This window comes from Lynx canadensis, chromosome D2, assembly GCF_007474595.2.
Source record: "Lynx canadensis isolate LIC74 chromosome D2, mLynCan4.pri.v2, whole genome shotgun sequence".
NCBI classification, from domain to species: Eukaryota; Metazoa; Chordata; class Mammalia; order Carnivora; family Felidae; genus Lynx; species Lynx canadensis.
This window is the reverse complement of record NC_044313.2, coordinates 78,166,438-78,186,544: the sequence shown is the minus strand read 5'-3', so window position 1 is coordinate 78,186,544 and position 20,107 is coordinate 78,166,438. Positions and strand designations below refer to the sequence as shown.

The following is a 20,107-nucleotide window of genomic DNA, read 5'->3' as shown; positions in this document are numbered from 1 at the left end:
ATTGTGTGCTTTCTCTGACTGAATACTAAATGAGCTAATGAATGAAAAGTCCTCAGAACAGTGTTTAGTATATAAATAAAACATTTTTATTGTTATTATGTTGAATAATATAATATTATAGTGTAGGTTATAATACAAAAATAACCTATAATAGTATAATAACCTATAATAGTATAGGTTAAGTGTATCTGCTTCCAAGAAACAGACCTTGAATGTTTGAGCCAATGTAATCTCTTCTTTCTCAGAGTGTCCAGCATGCAGTGGGTCTTTCACAAGAAACAAAAGCAAAATCATGATGTTTCCTTATTGTATCTATCTTTTTTCACACCTGATGAATGATATTACAGAAAATGGCAATCATGGTACTCTTTCTTACTTTGGTATATAACCTGAAATAGACATTTCATAAGCACGTGTTGATTGGAATCAAGTAGAAGAAAAATTTCATATTCTGCAGACATTGTGAGGGAACTCATTCTGATTACTTGCATGAACCTATAGTTCTGATTCATCGGGTATAAAAAGGCATAGTGTCAAAACATTTGTGTTTGAAAAAATTCTCCAGGTAATACTGATACGCACAGCTTGTTGAAGTCTATTAATTTAAAATTACTCAGGTTCAAAGGAAATCAGAGAGTTAACAGCACTTGTTATGAGCAGTGGTTATAAACTATGGTCTGCAGACCTACCACATGTTATTGTAAATAAAAATGTTTTTTTTGCAACACAACCATACTCATTTGTTTACATATGATCTTTGGCGGATTTCATGTACTAATAGCAGAACTCGATGTTGTGAAAGGCAGGTATGGCCTGCAAAGCCTAAAATGTGTACTGTTTTGCCTTCTAAGGAAGTTTGCCATCCTCTGGATGGAAAAATGAGGATTAAATTACGTGAAACATTTTAAATTCAGTGTTTACTTAAGAAAAATTTGTTGTATTCCCTCAAATCTAAGAAGCCATAGTTTGTAACTGGACCATTATGTGATGAATCACTAAGGTAAAATATTATATTGTGATTTGTTGATCACAGATATGTGATCAATTATAACATGCATTCTGAGTTTAGAACTTAAATATATGTGTATCATATTAGGTGAGATACAGTATGTTACAAAGCAGTGGTATTGTTGTGTTAAAACAGTTGATCTACGTAGGAACTACTTTTAGATTTAGGATAAATTTTGAAAGTCTTGAAGAAGATTTGAAAAGGAATTCTTGAAATTTTGGAAAAATAGTGCTACTTTGTCTTTTTTTCTAGATACTAAATTGACTATATCCTAGCCTTGGCTCTGAGTGAGGGAACACACTTTGACCTTGTAGTCACGAATGAGTACTTTAATGAGACAACTGACTAAACTGGAGCAAAGGATATTGACTGGGGAGTTGTAGAACGGCAGCTTGAAAATCTGATATGCAGGGGGCACCTGGGTGGCTCAATTGGTGAAGCTTCCAACTTTGGCTCAGGTCATGATCTCACAGTTCATGACTTCGAGCCATGCATCGGGCCTGCTGCTGTCAGCTCAGAGCCTGCTTCGGATCCTCTGTCCCCTTCTCTCTGCCACGCCCCCACTCACGCCGTCTCTCTCAAAAAGGAATAAACATTAACAACAACAACAAAAATCTGATGCGCATTTAGTTGGTGTAAATTTTGTTTGTCTGAATGGTGACTTGTAACAGTTTCCATGTAGTACATGCTTCAGGCCAGTGGCACTTTTTTCAGCTCGGGGTAGACTTTGTTGCACTGGGCAGAAAATGTGGACAATACTTTTTAAAATGGTAAATCAACGTAAACATTACTCATTTTCTGGGATTTGGTTGAAAAAATATGATCCTTAAATTTTGATAATAAATAGAAATGTGGAAATGTGAGCTGTGAACTGTAAAGCAAAATTAAGTATTAGTATTTTGGCACAAGAGTGTTGTTTCAAGGAAAAGCAAGTGAACATAAACGTGTCATGGTAGGTTCACCTATTGAATAGCTCCAGTAGAGCGATATGAAGGTATCAGAGCCAAAACAGGGTGATACATCCGATCTATATTGGCACAAGATTACTTAATGTTGTCATTGTTTTATACTTTCTGTTGGCTGTTGGTATTCCTGTGAATCATAGTTGGGAGGGGAGTTATAATGCAATCAGTGACTCTACTTAAACATCAGCCAGTTGGCTCATTCAGCAATTTACCTTGCTATTAATGCATAGGAGGAAACTTCAGCTGGAAGAATGAAAACTTGTTTAGATGTTACTAGAACAATATAGGTTTGAGAGTATGAGGTCTACTCTGTAGTCTCTCTCCTTAATGTCTCATGTTTTCCCTCTGAACACCTTTGTCTACTGGTTTTTCTTGTCACTCCAATTACTTTTTATTAGCTCGGTTGGACCCATCTTATGTTCTGTGATTTTTCTCCTACTGAATCTGTCACTCCTATAGAATCTTCCATCCACTGTACACTGCTAATTGCATTTATATCTTCATTTCTGTTTTAAATGTTTTATTTATAAAGGGCTAAATAATTACATGTCCTTGTGTTAATAGCTTTTCTCCCTTTTTCCACTTACGTTTTCTTGAACTAGATGGGAAAAAAGGCACTTTGATCCTAAGAGACTACCAAAACCAAAAGTCAAGTATATAATAGGACATTTGTATCTTAATCCAGTTCCATTAGAACTGTGAGATCTTATGGTCTGTTCAATATTTTCATTTCTAGAAGACAACAAAGCTCATTACCTAACAGAGAGAATCCAGGAAAACCAAGACAAATATTTGCCACAAGTTGCATTTAAGAACAAAACACTGGCCTCAGAAAAAGTTCATGCTTTAAGAAAACCATCTAATATGAGTGCAAACTTTGTTCCTTCAAGAAAAATGTCCTGTAAATACGACTTACATGGAGTGAGTTTGAAAAATATTTTAATATCAATTGGTAGTAATAGAAATTCTTCAAGAAAAAAATATGGCATTTTAAATGTATATGAGAAATTACTTGATATTAAGCAGGAAAAACCTCATGCTCAAGAGATTTCTTGTGAAAATAATCAGAATGAGAAAACCTTTGGGCATAAGAATGGTATTATTCAGCACCTAAATACTCAGACTTCAGAGGAGACTTTAAAATATAATGATGGTGGAAAACCCTTAGGAGAAAAGACCATAATAATTCCACACAGGCAAAATGACATAGGAGAGGAACTCTGTGAATATAAGGAACATGGGGAAACCTGTGAGATATCATCTCTGTTGAAATGTCATGCGGTCTGCCCAGAAATAAAACAATCCAAAAGCAATCAAATGGAAAATAATTTCAGTAAGATGTCACACTTCACTCAAGTTCAGAAAAGCCAGAGAGGTGAGTGTCTATTCAAATGTAATGAGTGTGGGCAAACATTCAACTACAAGTCAAATCTCACAGCGCATCAGAGAACACACACAGGAGAGAAACGCTGTCAACTTAATTCACGTAGGAAGACCAGTCACAAATCAGTTCTCACAGACCATTGGAGGACACATACAGGGGAGAAACTTTATAAATGTAGTGAATGTGGGAAGTCCTTTTACAAGAAGTCATCCCTCATTCGACATGAGAGAACATACACGAGGGGGAAGCCCCATGAATGTAATGAAAGTGGGAAAACTTTCACCTTCACTCAACATCAGAGAACTCATACAGGAGAGAAACGCTTTCAGTGTAATGAAGACAGTAAAACTTTCTGTCAGCAGTCAGACATAAAGAGACATCAGAGGATTCACACAGGGGAGAAACGCTTTCAATGTAATGAATGTGGTAAAACTTTCCATTGGCAATCAGACATTAAGCTACATCAGAGAACTCACACAGGAGAGAAACCTTTTCACTGTAACAAGTGTGGTAAAACTTTCTATCGGCAGTCAGATGTTAATGCACATCAGCGAATTCACACAGGAGAGAAACGCTTTCAGTGTAATCAGTGTGGTAAAACTTTCTATTGGCAGTCAGACGTGCATGCACATCAGAGAACTCACACAGGAGAGAAACCCTTTCAATGTAACAAATGCGGTAAATCTTTCCATAGGCAGGCAGACGTTAATGTTCATCAGAGAACTCACACAGGAGAGAAACGCTTTCGATGTAATGAATGTGGAAAAACTTTCTACCGGCAGTCAGACGTTAATGCACATCAGAGAATTCACACAGGAGAGAAACCCTTTCAATGTCATCAGTGTGGTAAAACTTTCTATCGGCAGGCGGACGTTAACGTGCATCAGAGAACTCACACGGGAGAGAAGCGCTTTCGATGTAATGAATGTGGTAAGACTTTCTACCGGCAGTCAGAAGTTAATGTACATCAGAGAACTCACACAGGAGAGAAGCCCTTTCAGTGTAATGAATGTGGTAAAACTTTCTATCGACAGTCCGATGTCAATGCACATCAGAGAATTCACACAGGAGAGAAACCTTATAAATGTAACGAATGTGGGAAATCTTTTTACGAGAAGTCATCCCTCACTCGACATGAGAGAACTCACACGGGAGAAAAACCCTATGAATGCCAGGAGTGTAGGAGAACTTTCTGCCAGAGGTCAGCCCTCACTCAACATCAGAGAACTCACACGGGAGATAGACCCTTTCATTGTAATGTGTGTGGCAAAACTTACCGTCATCTCTCAGCTTTCAATGTGCATCGGAGAACTCACACAGGAGAGAAACCCTTTCAGTGTATTGAATGTGAGAAATCTTTTCTTACAAAGTCGACTCTTATTAATCATCAGAGGACTCACACAGGGGAAAAGCCCTATGAATGTAATGAATGTGGGAAGAGTTTCCGTCATAAATCTACCCTCACTACCCATCTGAGAACTCACTCAGGAGAGAAACCTTATAAATGTTGTGAATGTGGAAAAGCTTTCGGGCGGAAATCAGCCCTTACAAATCATCAAGGAATTCACGTAGGGTAGGAACCCTATGGCAGAAATGTGCTATGTTTTTCCCAATACCCATTTCTCTTTCTTTATGGTTACACAACTAGTCCAGATTTGCTAGCCTGTCTTCCATACACATGAGGCCATATGACCTGTGACTCACAATATGGGCCCAAATTCCAAGCCTGTAAAAGACCTCATTTGGAATTTTTCCTACTTTCGTTTTTCTTTCCTTATCAGGGGGTAATGGAGATATCCTCAGGACAACGTGGAAGCTAGTCATTAGAGATTACAGATTCTTAAGTTGGGAGAAACCAGGGTCCTGGGCAGAGTTTTGCCTTCACTAACATCACTTCGTAAGTCTTGTCGTAGACGAGAAATAATTTTTTTTTCAGCCATTACATGTTTAGAGCTTTCTGTTGTCATAGTGTATGCTAGCCATGCTTTATCCCATCTATCCTGTGAATCTAATGAAGGTATGAGAAACACTGTAGGTCAGAGAATTCATTAGGGGAGAAACCGCTCTCAATATCCTGCATTTTAATAAACCTTGATCAACAAGCCAAACATTTTATAAATCAGAAATTTACAGTGGAAAACCCCAAAAATGAATGTAGGAAAATTTTCACAGTCTGATTGTCCAGTAGATAATTGAGAGTAGAATAAAGCTAACAACCTGAAAAACATTTCAAGAGTTATATATCAGAATACGTAACAAAAGAAAATTGTCAGTTTAGGAAACGAGGAAAACATCCTTACCTAAAAATGATCTTATTCTAGAAGCGATGTTTCGGATGCAGTATTAAATAACTTACAAATAATATGACACAGGATGTTTATTTAACGGTCTTGCTCATCAAGGAACACATCGCTTTGAGAAAGGCGCGAGTGAGTTGAGTCAGAGCAGCGGCATTAAATGTATATGAGTAGCGTCTGTGCTAGGTCAGGCTTGCACACGACAGTGCTCTTTAACAGCTGTTTTCTGTATCCTTGATTTTTGTTTTGTACTCACAGTAGTTACAGTAGGAGCATTGCACCCTTATCTAAGTAACTTTTGTAATGTACACTACGATTTCTGACACTAAATACTATTGTCCCATCACATATTTACACCTCAACATATATGAATTTTAAAAGGAACATTGAATGCGTGAATGTCATATGTGTTTTCTGCTTTTTGGTGGCATATATAACTCCATATAGACATTGTGAAGAAACTGTCCTTTTAGTAAATCACCCATATAACATTTAATAAAGTCAAGATTTATTGGAAATCTGCAACGATTCAGCACACAGTTGTTTATGATACACATATGAGTTAATTTTCAAAGGTGGCCTTGAACATTAGTACTTTGTACACTGTTCGGATTGAAAGCAGGGCCCATTGAAGACATTTCCCCCATTTTTGTGTTTTCTAAAGGGTATGTTTATGTAAGTTTAAGTGCAAAGTGCAGATATTAATGTGAGCACAGAACTCTCTGCATTTATATTTTTTTGTGGTAGGCTGCCACGTTTCTGCCCTAGAATTATGCATGGTTTCTGCAAACTGTTCTATGCCTGTCACTTACTATTTGAGTGACCTGTGTAGTGATTTAATCTTTCTGCTTCAATTTCATTATCTACCTCACAGATAGTGAACAGTTTGGGTTGATGTTTTCTGTTATTAGAGCCAAAGGCAGTTATGTTTAGAACTTGAACATTAGAAATAAAATAGTCATTCCATAGTATGAAGTGTATTTCTGCTTCTTGAGTTGATACAAGAAGATTCTTTTTAGAACTTTGTATTTTGTCAGGTTTGTCTTTAAAATATATGAAACAAATGTGTTTAGAATAAACAGAATAATCTATTGACCTCTTTGTGTTGTTGATTAAATATGGTGTGAACTAAAAATCCAACTTTTTTTTTTTTTTTTGCAAATGACTAGCCAATGGATCTTTCGCCTGTTCATTCATTTGCCCTTACTTCACTGATTTGAAACCCCTTTTTTTGTATAGACACCCTTTGATGTGGCTATTGCATTTCTAGGCCCTGCGTTCTTGTCCCCGTTCTTGTCATGTCTACAGCTGGTCCATAATCTAGATGGACCAACCACAGGACACCACCCTCCTTCCCTACACTGAAGATTTCACTGCTGTTCACTCTCTGCTTTTTGCCACTGTGTATAAACTCATCGTGAATTTCGGTGGTTCTGGTAACATTTTGTCATCTTCCACACTGTGCCTTGAACACCATTTATTAAAACCAGCAAAATGGTTTTGAGTTATGACCATATTTATATATGTAGCTTTTGTTCTTTTTAGCATCTTATGCTCCGTTCTATTAAAATAACTTCATTCTGTTGAAAGGCATCTTGTTTCTAATTTTTCATTGTTCTGAACAATACTACTTTGGACACTTTGTGTTTATGTAGACTACAGCTGCATCCTCAACCCACAGTAAGAAACACATTTCTGTAAATACAGCCGAGCACTTGTTGATTCAATAAATATTAGTCACTATGTAGAAGGCGTTGTACAACAGTGAATACAACAGAAGTTCTAATCTAATCTTCCCAAGGTTAAATTCCAGTGAGACATAATCAGTGTTGTCAGAAGAGAGAAACCACGGGGCGCCTGGGTGGCGCAGTCGGTTAAGCGTCCGACTTCAGCCAGGTCACGATCTCGCGGTCCGTGAGTTCGAGCCCCGCGTCGGGCTCTGGGCTGATGGCTCAGAGCCTGGAGCCTGTTTCCGATTCTGTGTCTCCCTCTCTCTCTGCCCCTCCCCTGTTCATGCTCTGTCTCTCTCTGTCCAAAAAATAAATAAAAAACGTTGAAAAAAAAATTTAAAAAAAAAAAAAATAAAAAAATAAAAAAAAAAATAAAAAAAAGAGAGAAACCACAGCAGCGATTTGAACAGAAACAACATGATACAAGGAATTGTTAACTTGGTGTACTGTTGTCTAGGGATCTGAAAGGGTATACGGGGAACCCTGAGATATGAAGAAGAATCTGAAAGGGAAAAATAAGAGTCAAGTGTATCCCTAGGATAGCAACTGCAGGCAGCAGCTTCAACCTCTAGGCTGGTAAAATGAAGGGAACAGGGTAGGCATCCCTCAGAGCTGAAGTGCAGAACTCCAAAGGAACCTGTTCCACTGCTGGGGGTATCTGAGCCCAGAGGAATGGCCTCACAGGTCTGGGACCCATATTGGCTGCCTGACGTTGGTACTTCTGATGGGGAAACACTGTAAAAGTGAATTCAGCGCCTTGTCCTCAGAGGACATTACACCTCACCGGGTGAAGAAGCATTGGTAAGGTGCTGACAGCTCAGGACATAGAGGGGAAGCCCACAGGAAACAGGAAGAAGCATGTCCCTCTTCCCTCCACGCTTGCAACCCGCCAGCATATACTATTGGCAAAGTATGACAGCTGGCAAAACAGAAGTGTGGTTACAGTAGAAAAAGTTGGCTCAGCCAGCCTAGTCAAGCGATTAAAGTTAACATAAGTAATACTGACAATTAGTGTCATTCGATAGTATTTAATTTGTGTACGATCTAATAGGATGCAGTGAGAATACAGCCAAAAATGCATAACCTGAGTCAAAGCAGAGAGGAACATCAAACCCATGTTGAGGCACACTCTTTAAAATAAATGACTTGTGGGGCGCCTGGGTGGCTCAGTCGGTTAAGCATCTGACTTCGGCTCAGGTCATGATCATGTGGTTTGTGAGTTTGAGCCCTGCCTCGGGCTCTGTGCTGACAGTTCAGAGCCTGGAGCCTGCTTCGGATTCTGTGTCTCTCCATCTCTCGGCCCCTCCCCTGCTCATGCTCTGTGTCTCCCTGTCTCAATAAATAAACGTTAAAAAAAATTAAAAAATAATAAAATAAATGACTTGTGGCACGACTGGGTTGCTCAGTCGGTTAAATGTCCAACTTCAGCTCAGGTCAGGAGCTCGCGGTTCGTGAGTTTCAGCCCCATGTTGGGCTCTGTGCAGACAGCCTGGAGCCTGCTTCAGGTTCTCTCTCCCTCTCTCTGCCCCTCACCTGCTCATGCTCTTTCTCAAACAGTTAAAAAAAATTTTTTTTAATAAATGACTTGTGATCTTCAAACATGTCATGATCATGCAAGTCAAGAAAACTAAGAAAGTGTCCCAGGTTGAAGGAGACTGAAGAAATAGCAAATTACAATGCAGGATCATGGATTAAATCATTTTTCTGTAAAGGAAATTATTTAGAAAATGGGTGAAACTTGAATGAGGTCTGAGGATGAGGTGGTAGGTATTAGTGTTAGTTTCCTGATTTTGAGGATTGAAATGTGATCATGTATTCTTGTTACTAAAGTATGTGAGGTGTTGGAACATGCTGACAACCTACTCTCGATAATTCAGAGAATAAAAGGTTATTTGCGCTACTCTTGCAAATGTGTTCTGAGTTTAAAATTATTTCCAAAGGCTAATGTAGCTTGTACTTGATAAGTAAATCACCTACTCTTTAACTTAGTTAATAATGTTAAGCTACAAGTTAAAACACAGACTTAGTTAAAAATTGAACTGATTCTAAGAATCTTCCCTATAGGAAGTCCGTGTATTCAGAGCAGAAGAGACAGGACTGTGAGCTGATTACTGTGTGCTTATAACTCATACGTGGATCTTTGGGTCACATTCTTTGAAACAATAAAGGAAATGGGAGGGCATTGGCAGCTGTAACTGGTAACCATGCTTTCTCCTGAGTTGATGGTCTCTCGGCTCAGGCATTTTATTCTTGGGCTGACACTAGCCATTGTACGGGGAGGAAGAGGCATTGTGGATGTCCTGTGGGGAGGAAGGAGTGACTGGGTTATCTTAAGTAAACTTCCCCCCTCTGTGCCCTCTATATAATTACTAAACATATGTTGTCAAACATTTACTAAGTATCAGGCCCTGTGCTATAAGTTATCAAATTTAACTTTTAGTAAGCTAGGGGAGTGTGAATGAATGGCTATATTAGTGATGATGAGAATGTGGATCAGGGAGGAGACATCACTCTATCAACGTCATGTGGAACGTAGGAGCTATGGGTAGGAACCTTGTGGCATCCTTAATGTGACTAGAAATTAGACCCTGTAGACCGTGTTGTCTAATTGTACATTTTAGTTAATTCAGGCTGCTATAACAAAGTCCATAGACTGGGTGGTTTATAAACAGCAGATACTTATTTCTCACGCTTCTGGAGCCTGGGAAGTCTAAGATAACAGCCCTGGCAGATTTTGTGTCTGGTGAGGGCCTGCTTCCTGGTTCATAGAGGTTCGTTTTCTCCCTGTGTCCTCACATGGCAGACGTGGTGAGGGATCCCTTTGGGGCATCTTTTCTGAGGGCACTAATCCCATTCATGTGGTCTCCGCTCTGATGACCTAATCATCCCCCCGAAGGCCCCACTTCCAAATATTAACGACATTGGGATTAGTTACCCACAAAATGATTTTTTTTTTTTGGAGGGAAGGTGACATGGGGCATAAACAATCTATAGCATTATTTCATTTTTATTATTTTTATTTTACAAATAATATTGGAATACATGTATATATTTTTTAATTACAACTATTCCTTTTTTTCTTCCTCCCCTTCCCAGTACAGGGACAGCAGTCCCAATGCAGGCCAGTGAGGGGAAGTGAAGAGGAACAGAATAGTGTGGCTGCTCCCATTACGGAAACACAGGACACTAGGGAGGTAGGGGTTAAGGAGATTATAGATAGAAGAAATGGTTGGCATGGGTGGAGATTGATTACATTGAGGGCAAGATGAAATGTATTGAAACTGGTGGCCAAATTTCTCCCTGTTGAAAGTATTTACAAATATAGAAAGGCAGAAGACTAAGCAGAACCCTGAGGTGTTGACACAGAAATATTTATAGGTGTGTATGTCTACATATGTGTGTAGACACATGCATGTGTACATGCAAATGTACGTGTGTGTGTGTGTGTGTGTGTGTCCTCCATACATGTATTTCCTAGCTCTTTATACTGAGATCGCTCAGAAGCAAGTACATCCTCACAGCAATGAGCACTACCTTCCAGAGTCTGGTGCCTAGATACTACCTTCCACTTAAAGGAAACAGAACTCCTTTGTAAATGGCTGATTCCAAACTTGGGCCAGGGAAAGCGGATGAACCTAAAATATCTTCTCGAGGGAGAAGGCAAAGAGCTGCTCAAGGAATAATGGGGGCATAGCAAAAGTACACAAAAGCCATCTCAAAGATGCTCCTGTTGGCCAAATCTGAAACAATTTGAGCATAAAAACAAATACTAAGAATGGAATATAATCTTTGGTACAAAACAGAAAGCCATGAATCCATATTGATATAGAAATAAATGAATGGGAGAAGGGGAACCTTTTCCTTACTAATATATGTATGAGGAATAATGGAAATAAAAAACCAGTATTTGATAGTGACTGATTCAGGTGAGATTATTAACAGATACTAAGATTGGTGAGTGGATGAGGGACAGATTATTGGCGTAATCTCAGACTATATCTCCACAAATACCAGTTTCAAAGGGGATAATGGTGATTTTTTTTGGCAGGGAAACTTACCAGACACCAAAATGACAAGATAATCAAGGCTAATATCACCACTGTCAACAACGTGTGCCCCACGACGCGACGCATTGATCTATCTTCTCTGTGGTTACTACCAAGAAAGCATGACCTAAGTCTGGTGATGAAACGTAAGATAGACCCAGACTGGTGGCATCCAGGATCAGGAAGGAAAAAGATGTTGGGACAGCTGTTGAGATTTGAAGGGGGTTTGTGGATTTGACAGCAGTGTTCTGTTAAGGTTGATTTCCTGACTTGCTTGTTTGGATGGTGGTTCTGTAGGAAAGTGCCCTCATTTTAGGAAAAGGCATAATGGAGTACTTAGGAACTGTGGTGTATGGTGTCTGTTGTTTGATCTCAAATAGGAAAAGAATGATCATACAAGGATAGTTGATTAAATAGGTACATGCAAAAAGAATGCAGTGAAATGTTAACAGTTGGGGAATCTAGGTAAGGAGGATATCGGAATTTTTGCATTGTTCTTGGAACTTTCGTGAAATTTGAAATTATTTCAAAATGATTCATTAAAGAATTAATTTCTTTGGACCCACCACCTTTACATTGGTAGCCTGCCTTGCTTTAACCATTGCTACTAGTTCAGTGTGTAACCTTTTACATCTTCTTTTACCGTATAGTTAAAACCCACATATATGTATGTAAAAAGAATATATAGTAAGAGTACTGTCTTTAAGATTGTTTTAGTTACGCAAATTTTAAATGACCTCATATAAACATTGATGAAGTCTGATTTATTATCGTAATGTTGAAAGAATACAAGTTCTGAATTATTATTAGTTGTCTGGAATAACAAAATGTTAAAACTGACATCTCAAACGAAGTACAGATTGTCCCTCTGGTTGCCATATGGTAATGATACTTTAGCTAGTAAGCCGAAATGCATTCTGTAATTGTTTGTATCTTGTGAATGAACCCCACTCTTAAATAAGTGCATAGGAAGTTTTATGTGTTATTTGATGATTTGGGCTTCTTTTATTTATTTTTAATTTATTTTCTTTTAAATGTTTATTTTTGAGAGACAGAGTGCAAGTGGGGGAGGGGCAGAGAAAGAGGGAGACAGAAGGTCCAAAGCGGTTCTGTGCTGACAGCACAAAACCTGACGCAGGGCTCAAACTCATGAACTATGAGATCATGATCTGAGCTAAAGTCAGACGCTTAACCAGCTGAGCCACCCAGGCGCCCTAGACTTCTTTTAAATTACAAATTGAAATTGAAAATATCTCTAAAAAAGGGAAGAAAGAAAATGTTTCTTAAAATCTTTAAAAGTCAGGTGCCTGAGTGGCTCAGTTAGTTAAGCGTTCGACTCTTGATCTCAGCTCAGGTCTTTTTTTTTTTTTTTTTCCTTAATGTTTATTTTTTGAGAGTGTGAGCAGGGTAAGAGCAGAGAGAGAAAGAGGGAGACACAGAATCCAAAGCAGGCTCCAGGCTCCAAACTTCAGACAGAGCCCGATGCAGGGCTCAAACCCACAGACCGTGAGATCATGACCTGAGCCAAAGTCAGATGTTTAACTGACTGAGCTACCCAGGTACCCCTCAGCTCATGTCTTGATCTCAGGGTTTTGAGTTTAAGCCCCGCATTGGGCTCCATGCTGGATGTGAAGCCTACTTAAAAAAAGAACCAAAAAAAAACAAAGCAAACCAAACAAACAAAAAACACCCCAAAACAAAAAACTTCAAAAGTCATCTAAATAAAGGAAATAAAAAACCATCATTAGGCAAACAACACATCAATGATTGCTGTAGACACTATCCATTAACAGATACTAATATTAGAAGGCTATAAATTTGAAGAGAAATGGCATAGTTGCATGGCCTGAAATGATCTCCTCCAAGATACTCACAATGTGAAAAGTTGTAACTTTACAGCAGAGGACCCTGGCAGACAGAACTTTACCAGAGTGGTTAACATCTCCAGTAATAAGACACAGCAGCATCATGAACCCCCTGACCGGATGCTCTGAGAAGCACAGGTCTCTTCTGTGGTATTCTTGCCCAAAACATACAATATCCTCCCAATCATGAGAAAACATCAGCCAAACACATTGAGGGACATTCTACAAAATAACTGACCAGTATTCATCCAAGTGTCAAGGCTGTGAAAGATCAGGAAAGACTGAGGAGCGTCCCTCCAATCAGGTGACATTTCCTGCACAGACTGCAGATACCACGTCTTAGAACTCCAGCTCATACTCTCTTCTGAATCTAGGACCAAACCTTCCACAGTCATAGTCCTCGATGGCTTCTGAGAATGGCAACATCTTCCGGGTTTTGCCCACTTCTTGGGAGATGAATAACAAATTCTGATCAGAAATATAAAATATGCTCATTTTTGGACTTCTCTTACTGCTCTTTAGCTCTGGAGAGGGAACTCAGGCTAGAGAGTGTTATCTTCCAGGTCGAATTCCTGTTCATTGTGCTGGGCCTTGGGTCCTTGAGAATGATACACTTGCATAGAAACTTCATCCAGGGTGCCAAAGTCTGACTCTCTAAGGATGCTCAGTTCCCTAGAAACTCAGACTGTATTTTGTATAAACTCAAATGCCACTGGGGACACAGCGTGGTGGGACAGTGCAGGTATGTCCTAGGGACTTCAGTTATGCTGTGTTCTAAGGACTCTGAAGAGACAGCCAGAGATCACAGAAAGATAATGCCCATTTAGTAATCCCTGGTCCCATATCCATCCCAGCACGTCCTGGGGAGCTTGGAAATGCTAAGTGAGCTGAGAGCTCGCACAATGGACCTGTATTCTATAACGCATAGGGATTATATATGTATATATGTATAAAGATATATATATAGCTATATATATAAAGATATATATATAGCTATATATATAAAGTTATATGTATAGAGCTATATATATATATATAAAGATATATATATAAAGATATGTATATATATATATATATATATTTAGAGCTTGGTTTCTGAACATGGGGCACTGTTGCCTTTAATCCTTTTGGTTGGGTCTTTCCTGGGTCTTGGGCAGTTCCCTCACACACATGCTTATCGTCTCAGCAGCTTCCTGTCTGGGCCGCTCTGTCCTTTACCTCGGCCCTGCAAACTTTAGCTGCTCTCATGAATGCTATGTAATGGTGCCCTTTTACCTGTAAGAAGGTAACTTCATCTGGTGTCAAGAACTTACAAATTAAGTACAAGCTTATTTTCTATGCCTCGGAATCTTTTCAGATGATCTATTGAATCATTGTGGTTTCAACCCTTAATACCATTCTGATTAAAAAAAAAACCAAACCTCTGGAGTAGAATTTTGATGCGAACATGATGCATAGAATGTGAATACCCCACCATTCTGCAAGTAATAATTTAGAGGAAGATACTTTGCATAATATACATGAAATGTTGAGAAAATAAAGTATTAAAATACAAGTACCTTATAATGCTCATAGATTAATGTTTTTGAAAACTGCACCCATCCTTCTTTGCATTTATTCTTGTTGTGGCGGAATAGTGGCCCCCAAAGAGGTGCACATCCTAATCCCTAGAATCTGAGAATATGTTACCTTACCTGGCAAAGGAGACTTAGCAAATGTGTTTAGGTTAAGGATCTTGAGATGGGAGACTATCTTGAGTTATCCCAGTGGGCCCAATATAATCACAAGAATTCTTCCAAGGAAAGAGGGAGGCAGGAAAGTCAAAGTCAGAGAGATGTGACAACATGGGCAGAGGTGGCAGTGATATAGGATGACAAGGCAAGGACAGCCTTTAGAAACTCGTAAAGGCAAAGAAGTGGATTCTCCCTCCCATAGAACATCCACAAGGAATGCAGCCCTGACACCTTGATTCTAGCCATGTGATACCTGTTTTGCCCTTCTGAATTCCAATAGCATACTCAACTTGTGTTGTTTTAAGCCACTATGCAGTAATTTGTTACAGTAGCAACAGGAAATTAAAACACCTCTAAACGGTTAATTTTGAATTATGAGGAGTATGAATTTGTTTTTCTTTATTTATCACTTTAGGATAAGTGGGTACGTTTTTATTGAGATATAATTGACATATTAACATTGGGTTAATATGGACTTATATATCTACCAGCTGCTAAGTTTGTACCCTTAAACAACATCTCTCCTGTTCCCTGAACGCCCAGCCCTCAGTAACCAACATTCCACAATCTGTTTTTGTGAGATAAGCTTTTTTAGATTCCATATAACTGTTATCCTGCAGTATTTGTCTTTCCCTTTTTGACTTATTTCACTCCCATAATGACTTCAAGGTCTCTTCATAGAGTTGCAAGTGGACAAGATTTTCTTTCTCATGGCTGGGGAGTAGTGTGTTTTATGTATTTACCACACACCTTCTTTATCCATTCATCAGTTGATGGACACTTACATTGTTTCCATATCTCACGTATTGTGAATAATAATGCAGTAAACATGGGAGTGCATGTATCTCTTCAGTGTCCTGTTTTCATTAAAAAAAAAATTTAATGTTTATTTTGATAGCGCATGCACACGAGTGGGGGAGGGGCAGAGAGAGCGAGACAGAATCCGAAGCAGTCTCCAGGCTCTGAGCTGTGAGCCCAAAGCCTGACATGGGGCTTGAACCCACAAACCGTGAGATCATGGCTTGAGCCAAAGTTGGGCCCTCAACCGACTGAGCTACCCAGAAGCCCCGAGAGAATATGCTTTTATAAAGTACATATTAAAAGTACACAAAAATCAAAGAAAAAAGTATGTACAAAAATTTGTTCAGATTCTTAGTGGAATGTTGTTAAAGAATATTGAGTCTTTCATTGAAAGGGTCAATCTCTTGGGGTGCCTGGGTGGCTTAGTTGTTTGGGCGACCAACTTCGGCTCAGGTCATGATCTCACCGCTTGTGAGTTGGAGCCCCGCTTCAGGCTCTGTGCTGACAACTCAGAGCCTGGAGCCTGCTTCGGATTCTGTGTCCCGCTCGCTCTCTGCCCCTCCCTCGCTCCTGCGCGCGCTCTCTCTCAACAATAAAACGTTAAAACAAACAAACAAAAAAAACAAAAAAAACAAACACCGGTCAATCTCCATTTCTTCAAGTAATTTTAACGTCACAGAGGAAAATATGTAGACGAATAAAGAAATTTTGTTTTGGACTGTCGATTTTCTGATGTATCCTCAATTATCATTCATTGTTGTGATTTTGATGAACAAGCTTTCTTGATACCGCCCTTGACCTCTGGCTTTTTATTTCCTGAGAGAGTTGCTGATGGTGACAGATCCTAATTTTTTTCATATTCTTTTATTGTATTGATGGAGTCTATTTCATCGTATTTCAAAAAGTGAACTCGACAAGCAGGTTGCTTTCCTTGACAGCTCTAGTCTAAATTGCACACTGGCGTCACATAGAATTCAGCTGCAATCCGCAACTTTTGGGGAGTCCCTGACGGGCTCTGACTGCTTGGGTAACTAGGTCAAGCTCCCCAAACTTCCCACGTGCTAGGTAAAGACTGCACTCTCAGCCACCCTCCAACCACTGGTCGGTGAATCTGCAGGGAAAGGTAGTTTTCTGCCTTTCGGCGCGGACTGCTCACACTGTCCGGTTCTGCGCATGCCTAGTTCTGCGCATGCTTAGTACAGCCTTCTGCCTCTGGGCACTTCCGCCAGGCTTTTCCTCCCCTCCCGTTTTCCTCACTTCTCGCGTGGGAGGCGGTTCCCCGGCCGCCGAATCTCTGCGCTTTTCTGGGGTCAGTGCCTCATGACGAGGGAGCGATAGGTGAGCGCGGGACGGTTGGACGAGGGCCGAGGGGGGCGCTGCGCTGACTGGGAAGTCGCGGGGCGGCTGTAGGCTGTCGGTGCCGGTTCGTGTGGAGGAGGTCCGTGGACCGGTGACGGCGGGATGGGGACGAGTCCATCAGCACTAGAGGTCGGGCCCCCCGGTGCTCAGTCCCTGCCGGAGCGGCCGGGGCCGTTCGCGGGGCCCGGTTCTGGAGGCCGCGGGAGGAGGGCGTGTGCCCGAAGGCGGTGGGAGAGGGACGGGGCTGCGGCCGGGAGGGGGGCGCGAGCGCGTCGGGTGGAGGCGGGGTGGTCCGGGAAGACGGGCGCCCCTGCCTGGGCTGACTCGGTTACCGCCCCGCCTCTTGGTTCTCCTTGTATCCTTCCTGGAGTCTGAGCGGCTCTCCAAGTCGGGTCGGTGACTGCTTCTTGAGGTGTGGTGTTACTCAGTCCGGCATTAGGGAAGGATCTCCAAGAATCCCTTACTTTTTGTCTCATTGAATAGAAACATTGTTTGTTTGTTTGTTTGTTTGTTTGTTTGTTTTTCTTCTCGAAGGTTACTGACTTATTCAGAATCACAGTTTGTTAGTGGTGAAGACTGGAAGTTGTGTCTCCCGACTCCAGAGAGACTGCCTGCTTTTCCACACGAGGAAAGGCAAATTACTTTATAAAAAGATCCTTGTTTTTAAAATTTTTATTTTTGAGAGAGAGAGAATGACTGTGAATGGGGGAGGGGCAGAAAGAGAGGGAGACACAGAATCTGAAGCAGGCTTCATCCAGGTTCTGAGCTGTCAGCACAGAGCCCGACGGGAGGCTTGAATTCACGAACTGTGAGATCATGACCTGAGCTAAGTCAGTCGCCTAACCTACTGAGCCACGCAGGTGCCCCTGTGAAAAGATCCTTTTGAGAAACCCAACCAGGACAAAGAAAACATAGACCTGTCCTTAAAGCACTGCTTTTTATCATTTTCTGTGGAATCACTAACCAAAGGTTTAGTAACAGTAGGAAAATTGATAAACAGAGTAGTCGGGAGTATTTTTTTGTAAGTTTATTATCAAGACAGAGAGAGAAATAGAGCGAGTCAGGAAAGGGCAGAGGGGGAGAGAGAATCTCCACACTGTCAGCACAGAGCCTGATGCAGGCCTTGGTCCCACGAACCCTGAGATCGTGACCTGAACCAAGAATCGAGGCTGAACTGACTGAGCCACCCAGCTGCCCCAGGTCGGGAAGTTTTTTGTTTTTTGTTTTTGTTTTTGTTTTTTCTTTTTACAGTAGTTTGGTGAAGAGTTAATGTTGCTTCACTGAGTATATTGTTTTATTTAAACTAACTTTTTTATTTAAATTTTTTTTTGTGAGCATCAAGAGAGGTTTAAACTGTGAAAAAATCCCCAGGAAGCAAATATTTACATTTAGGTGGTCTTTGAACGTCTGCTGTCCTTTCTGAAGGTCAGAGGAACTGACACGCTTCCTATCTATTGGGTTGTATAGTTTTATAGGGCAGGAGCATTCAGGAGCCGCCAGGCAGGCCAGCTCTTTTAGGACCTCATTCCTCCTGTAACTCAGCACAGCACCAGAGTTGTCTACACTTTTCCAAGACAGCAGAAAATGAACAAATCCCAGGTAAGTTGTTCATTCCCCACTTTATTTTGCGATGGACTTGGTGAATCCCATTGTAATGGGAAATTAGCAATAGATAGAAATCTACCTTTACAGAAAATAGAGAGTAACAGATCAATAGCAAGACTAAGGTGGCTTGTAGATACATACTGATCATTCTATATTTTAGAGCTTCTAAACTGACCTACAAATAACATCTCTGTTGTTTCTGATAACCATGGAGAAAGGAGGACACAGTCTTTTGGATACAGACAGAATTTTTTCAAGACACAAAGACTTCTTGGATGATATCTTTCTTGGTTTTAACATAGGGACACATAGTGAATATCCTTCCTGTGACAGCCCCGAAATGAATGCCTAAAACTGTTCCTCACTGAGAGTAAAAGGGTCTGAGAGAGAGTTCAAGTAGTTAATTTAATGATGGTCATGTTCGATCCTGGTGTAAAACCCGATATGTTCAGAGGAATGAATGGTCTACATGCCTGTTAACAAAAACTCTCCATAACTACTTTAGCCAGGTTGTGTATGCGAGTTTTATAGCAGATGGTTCAAAGTTAAATTCTCTGGTAAATGTGTCTGAGCTTCTCAAATTCATCCTATAGATTTCTGTCTTGGTTTTTCCCTTCCACTTTTTTGGGGTTTGTCCAGGTAAAATTGCCAATGATTTAATTGTAATTGCCTTCCTTCAAGAACTGCTCCATTACTCTTCTGACAGTCTCTCCTGGGGAGTCTTCTTTGTCTCTTCTGTAGCCTTCCTCATTGTACCCCATCATTCAGTTCCAAGTTTGTATCCTTTGTCTACTAGTCATAACGTTTATCTCTACATGTATGCTGGAAAAATAATACTGTTTACTATTTTGAGCACTTCCAAAAAGTATGTAAATTATCTTAATGTTTATATGACAGGCATTTTCTCCCCTTAGTACACTAGTAATTTGAGATCTATCCATAGGAAGTTTATTTATTTACTTTTTTAAGTAAATAGTTTTTTAAAAATTTTATTAGAGTTTGTGAGTGGGGGAGAGGGGCAGAAGGAGAGAGAGAAAGGAGACAGAGGGAGAGAGAGAGAGAATGAGAATATCTTTTTTTTTTTTTTAAGTTTTTTAACGCTTATTCATTTTTGAGACACAGAGAGAGACAGAGAGCATGAGCAGGAAAGGGGCAGAGAGAGAGGGAGACACAGAATCCGAAGCAGGCTCCAGGCACTGAGCTGTCAGCACAGAGCCCAACGCGGGGCTTGAACTCACAAACCGTGAGATCATGACCTGAGCCGAAGTGGGACGCTCAACCAACTGAGCCACCCAGGTGCCCCAAGAATGAGA

The 20,107-nt window shown here is 40.3% G+C and overlaps 2 protein-coding genes across 2 annotated transcripts in view; both read left to right on the top strand.

Moving 5' to 3' along the window:
• LOC115527629 (zinc finger protein 33B-like) overlaps positions 1-20,107 on the top strand; it is an 81,249-nt gene that overhangs the window by 23,066 nt on the left and 38,076 nt on the right.
• On the top strand, positions 2,834-7,248 carry LOC115527639 (zinc finger protein 25-like). The gene is made up of 2 exons (XM_030335428.1): positions 2,834-2,895; positions 4,053-7,248. The coding sequence occupies exons 1-2, from the start codon at positions 2,891-2,893 to the stop codon at positions 4,933-4,935; spliced, it is 888 nt and encodes a 295-aa protein (XP_030191288.1). The 5' UTR covers positions 2,834-2,890; the 3' UTR covers positions 4,936-7,248.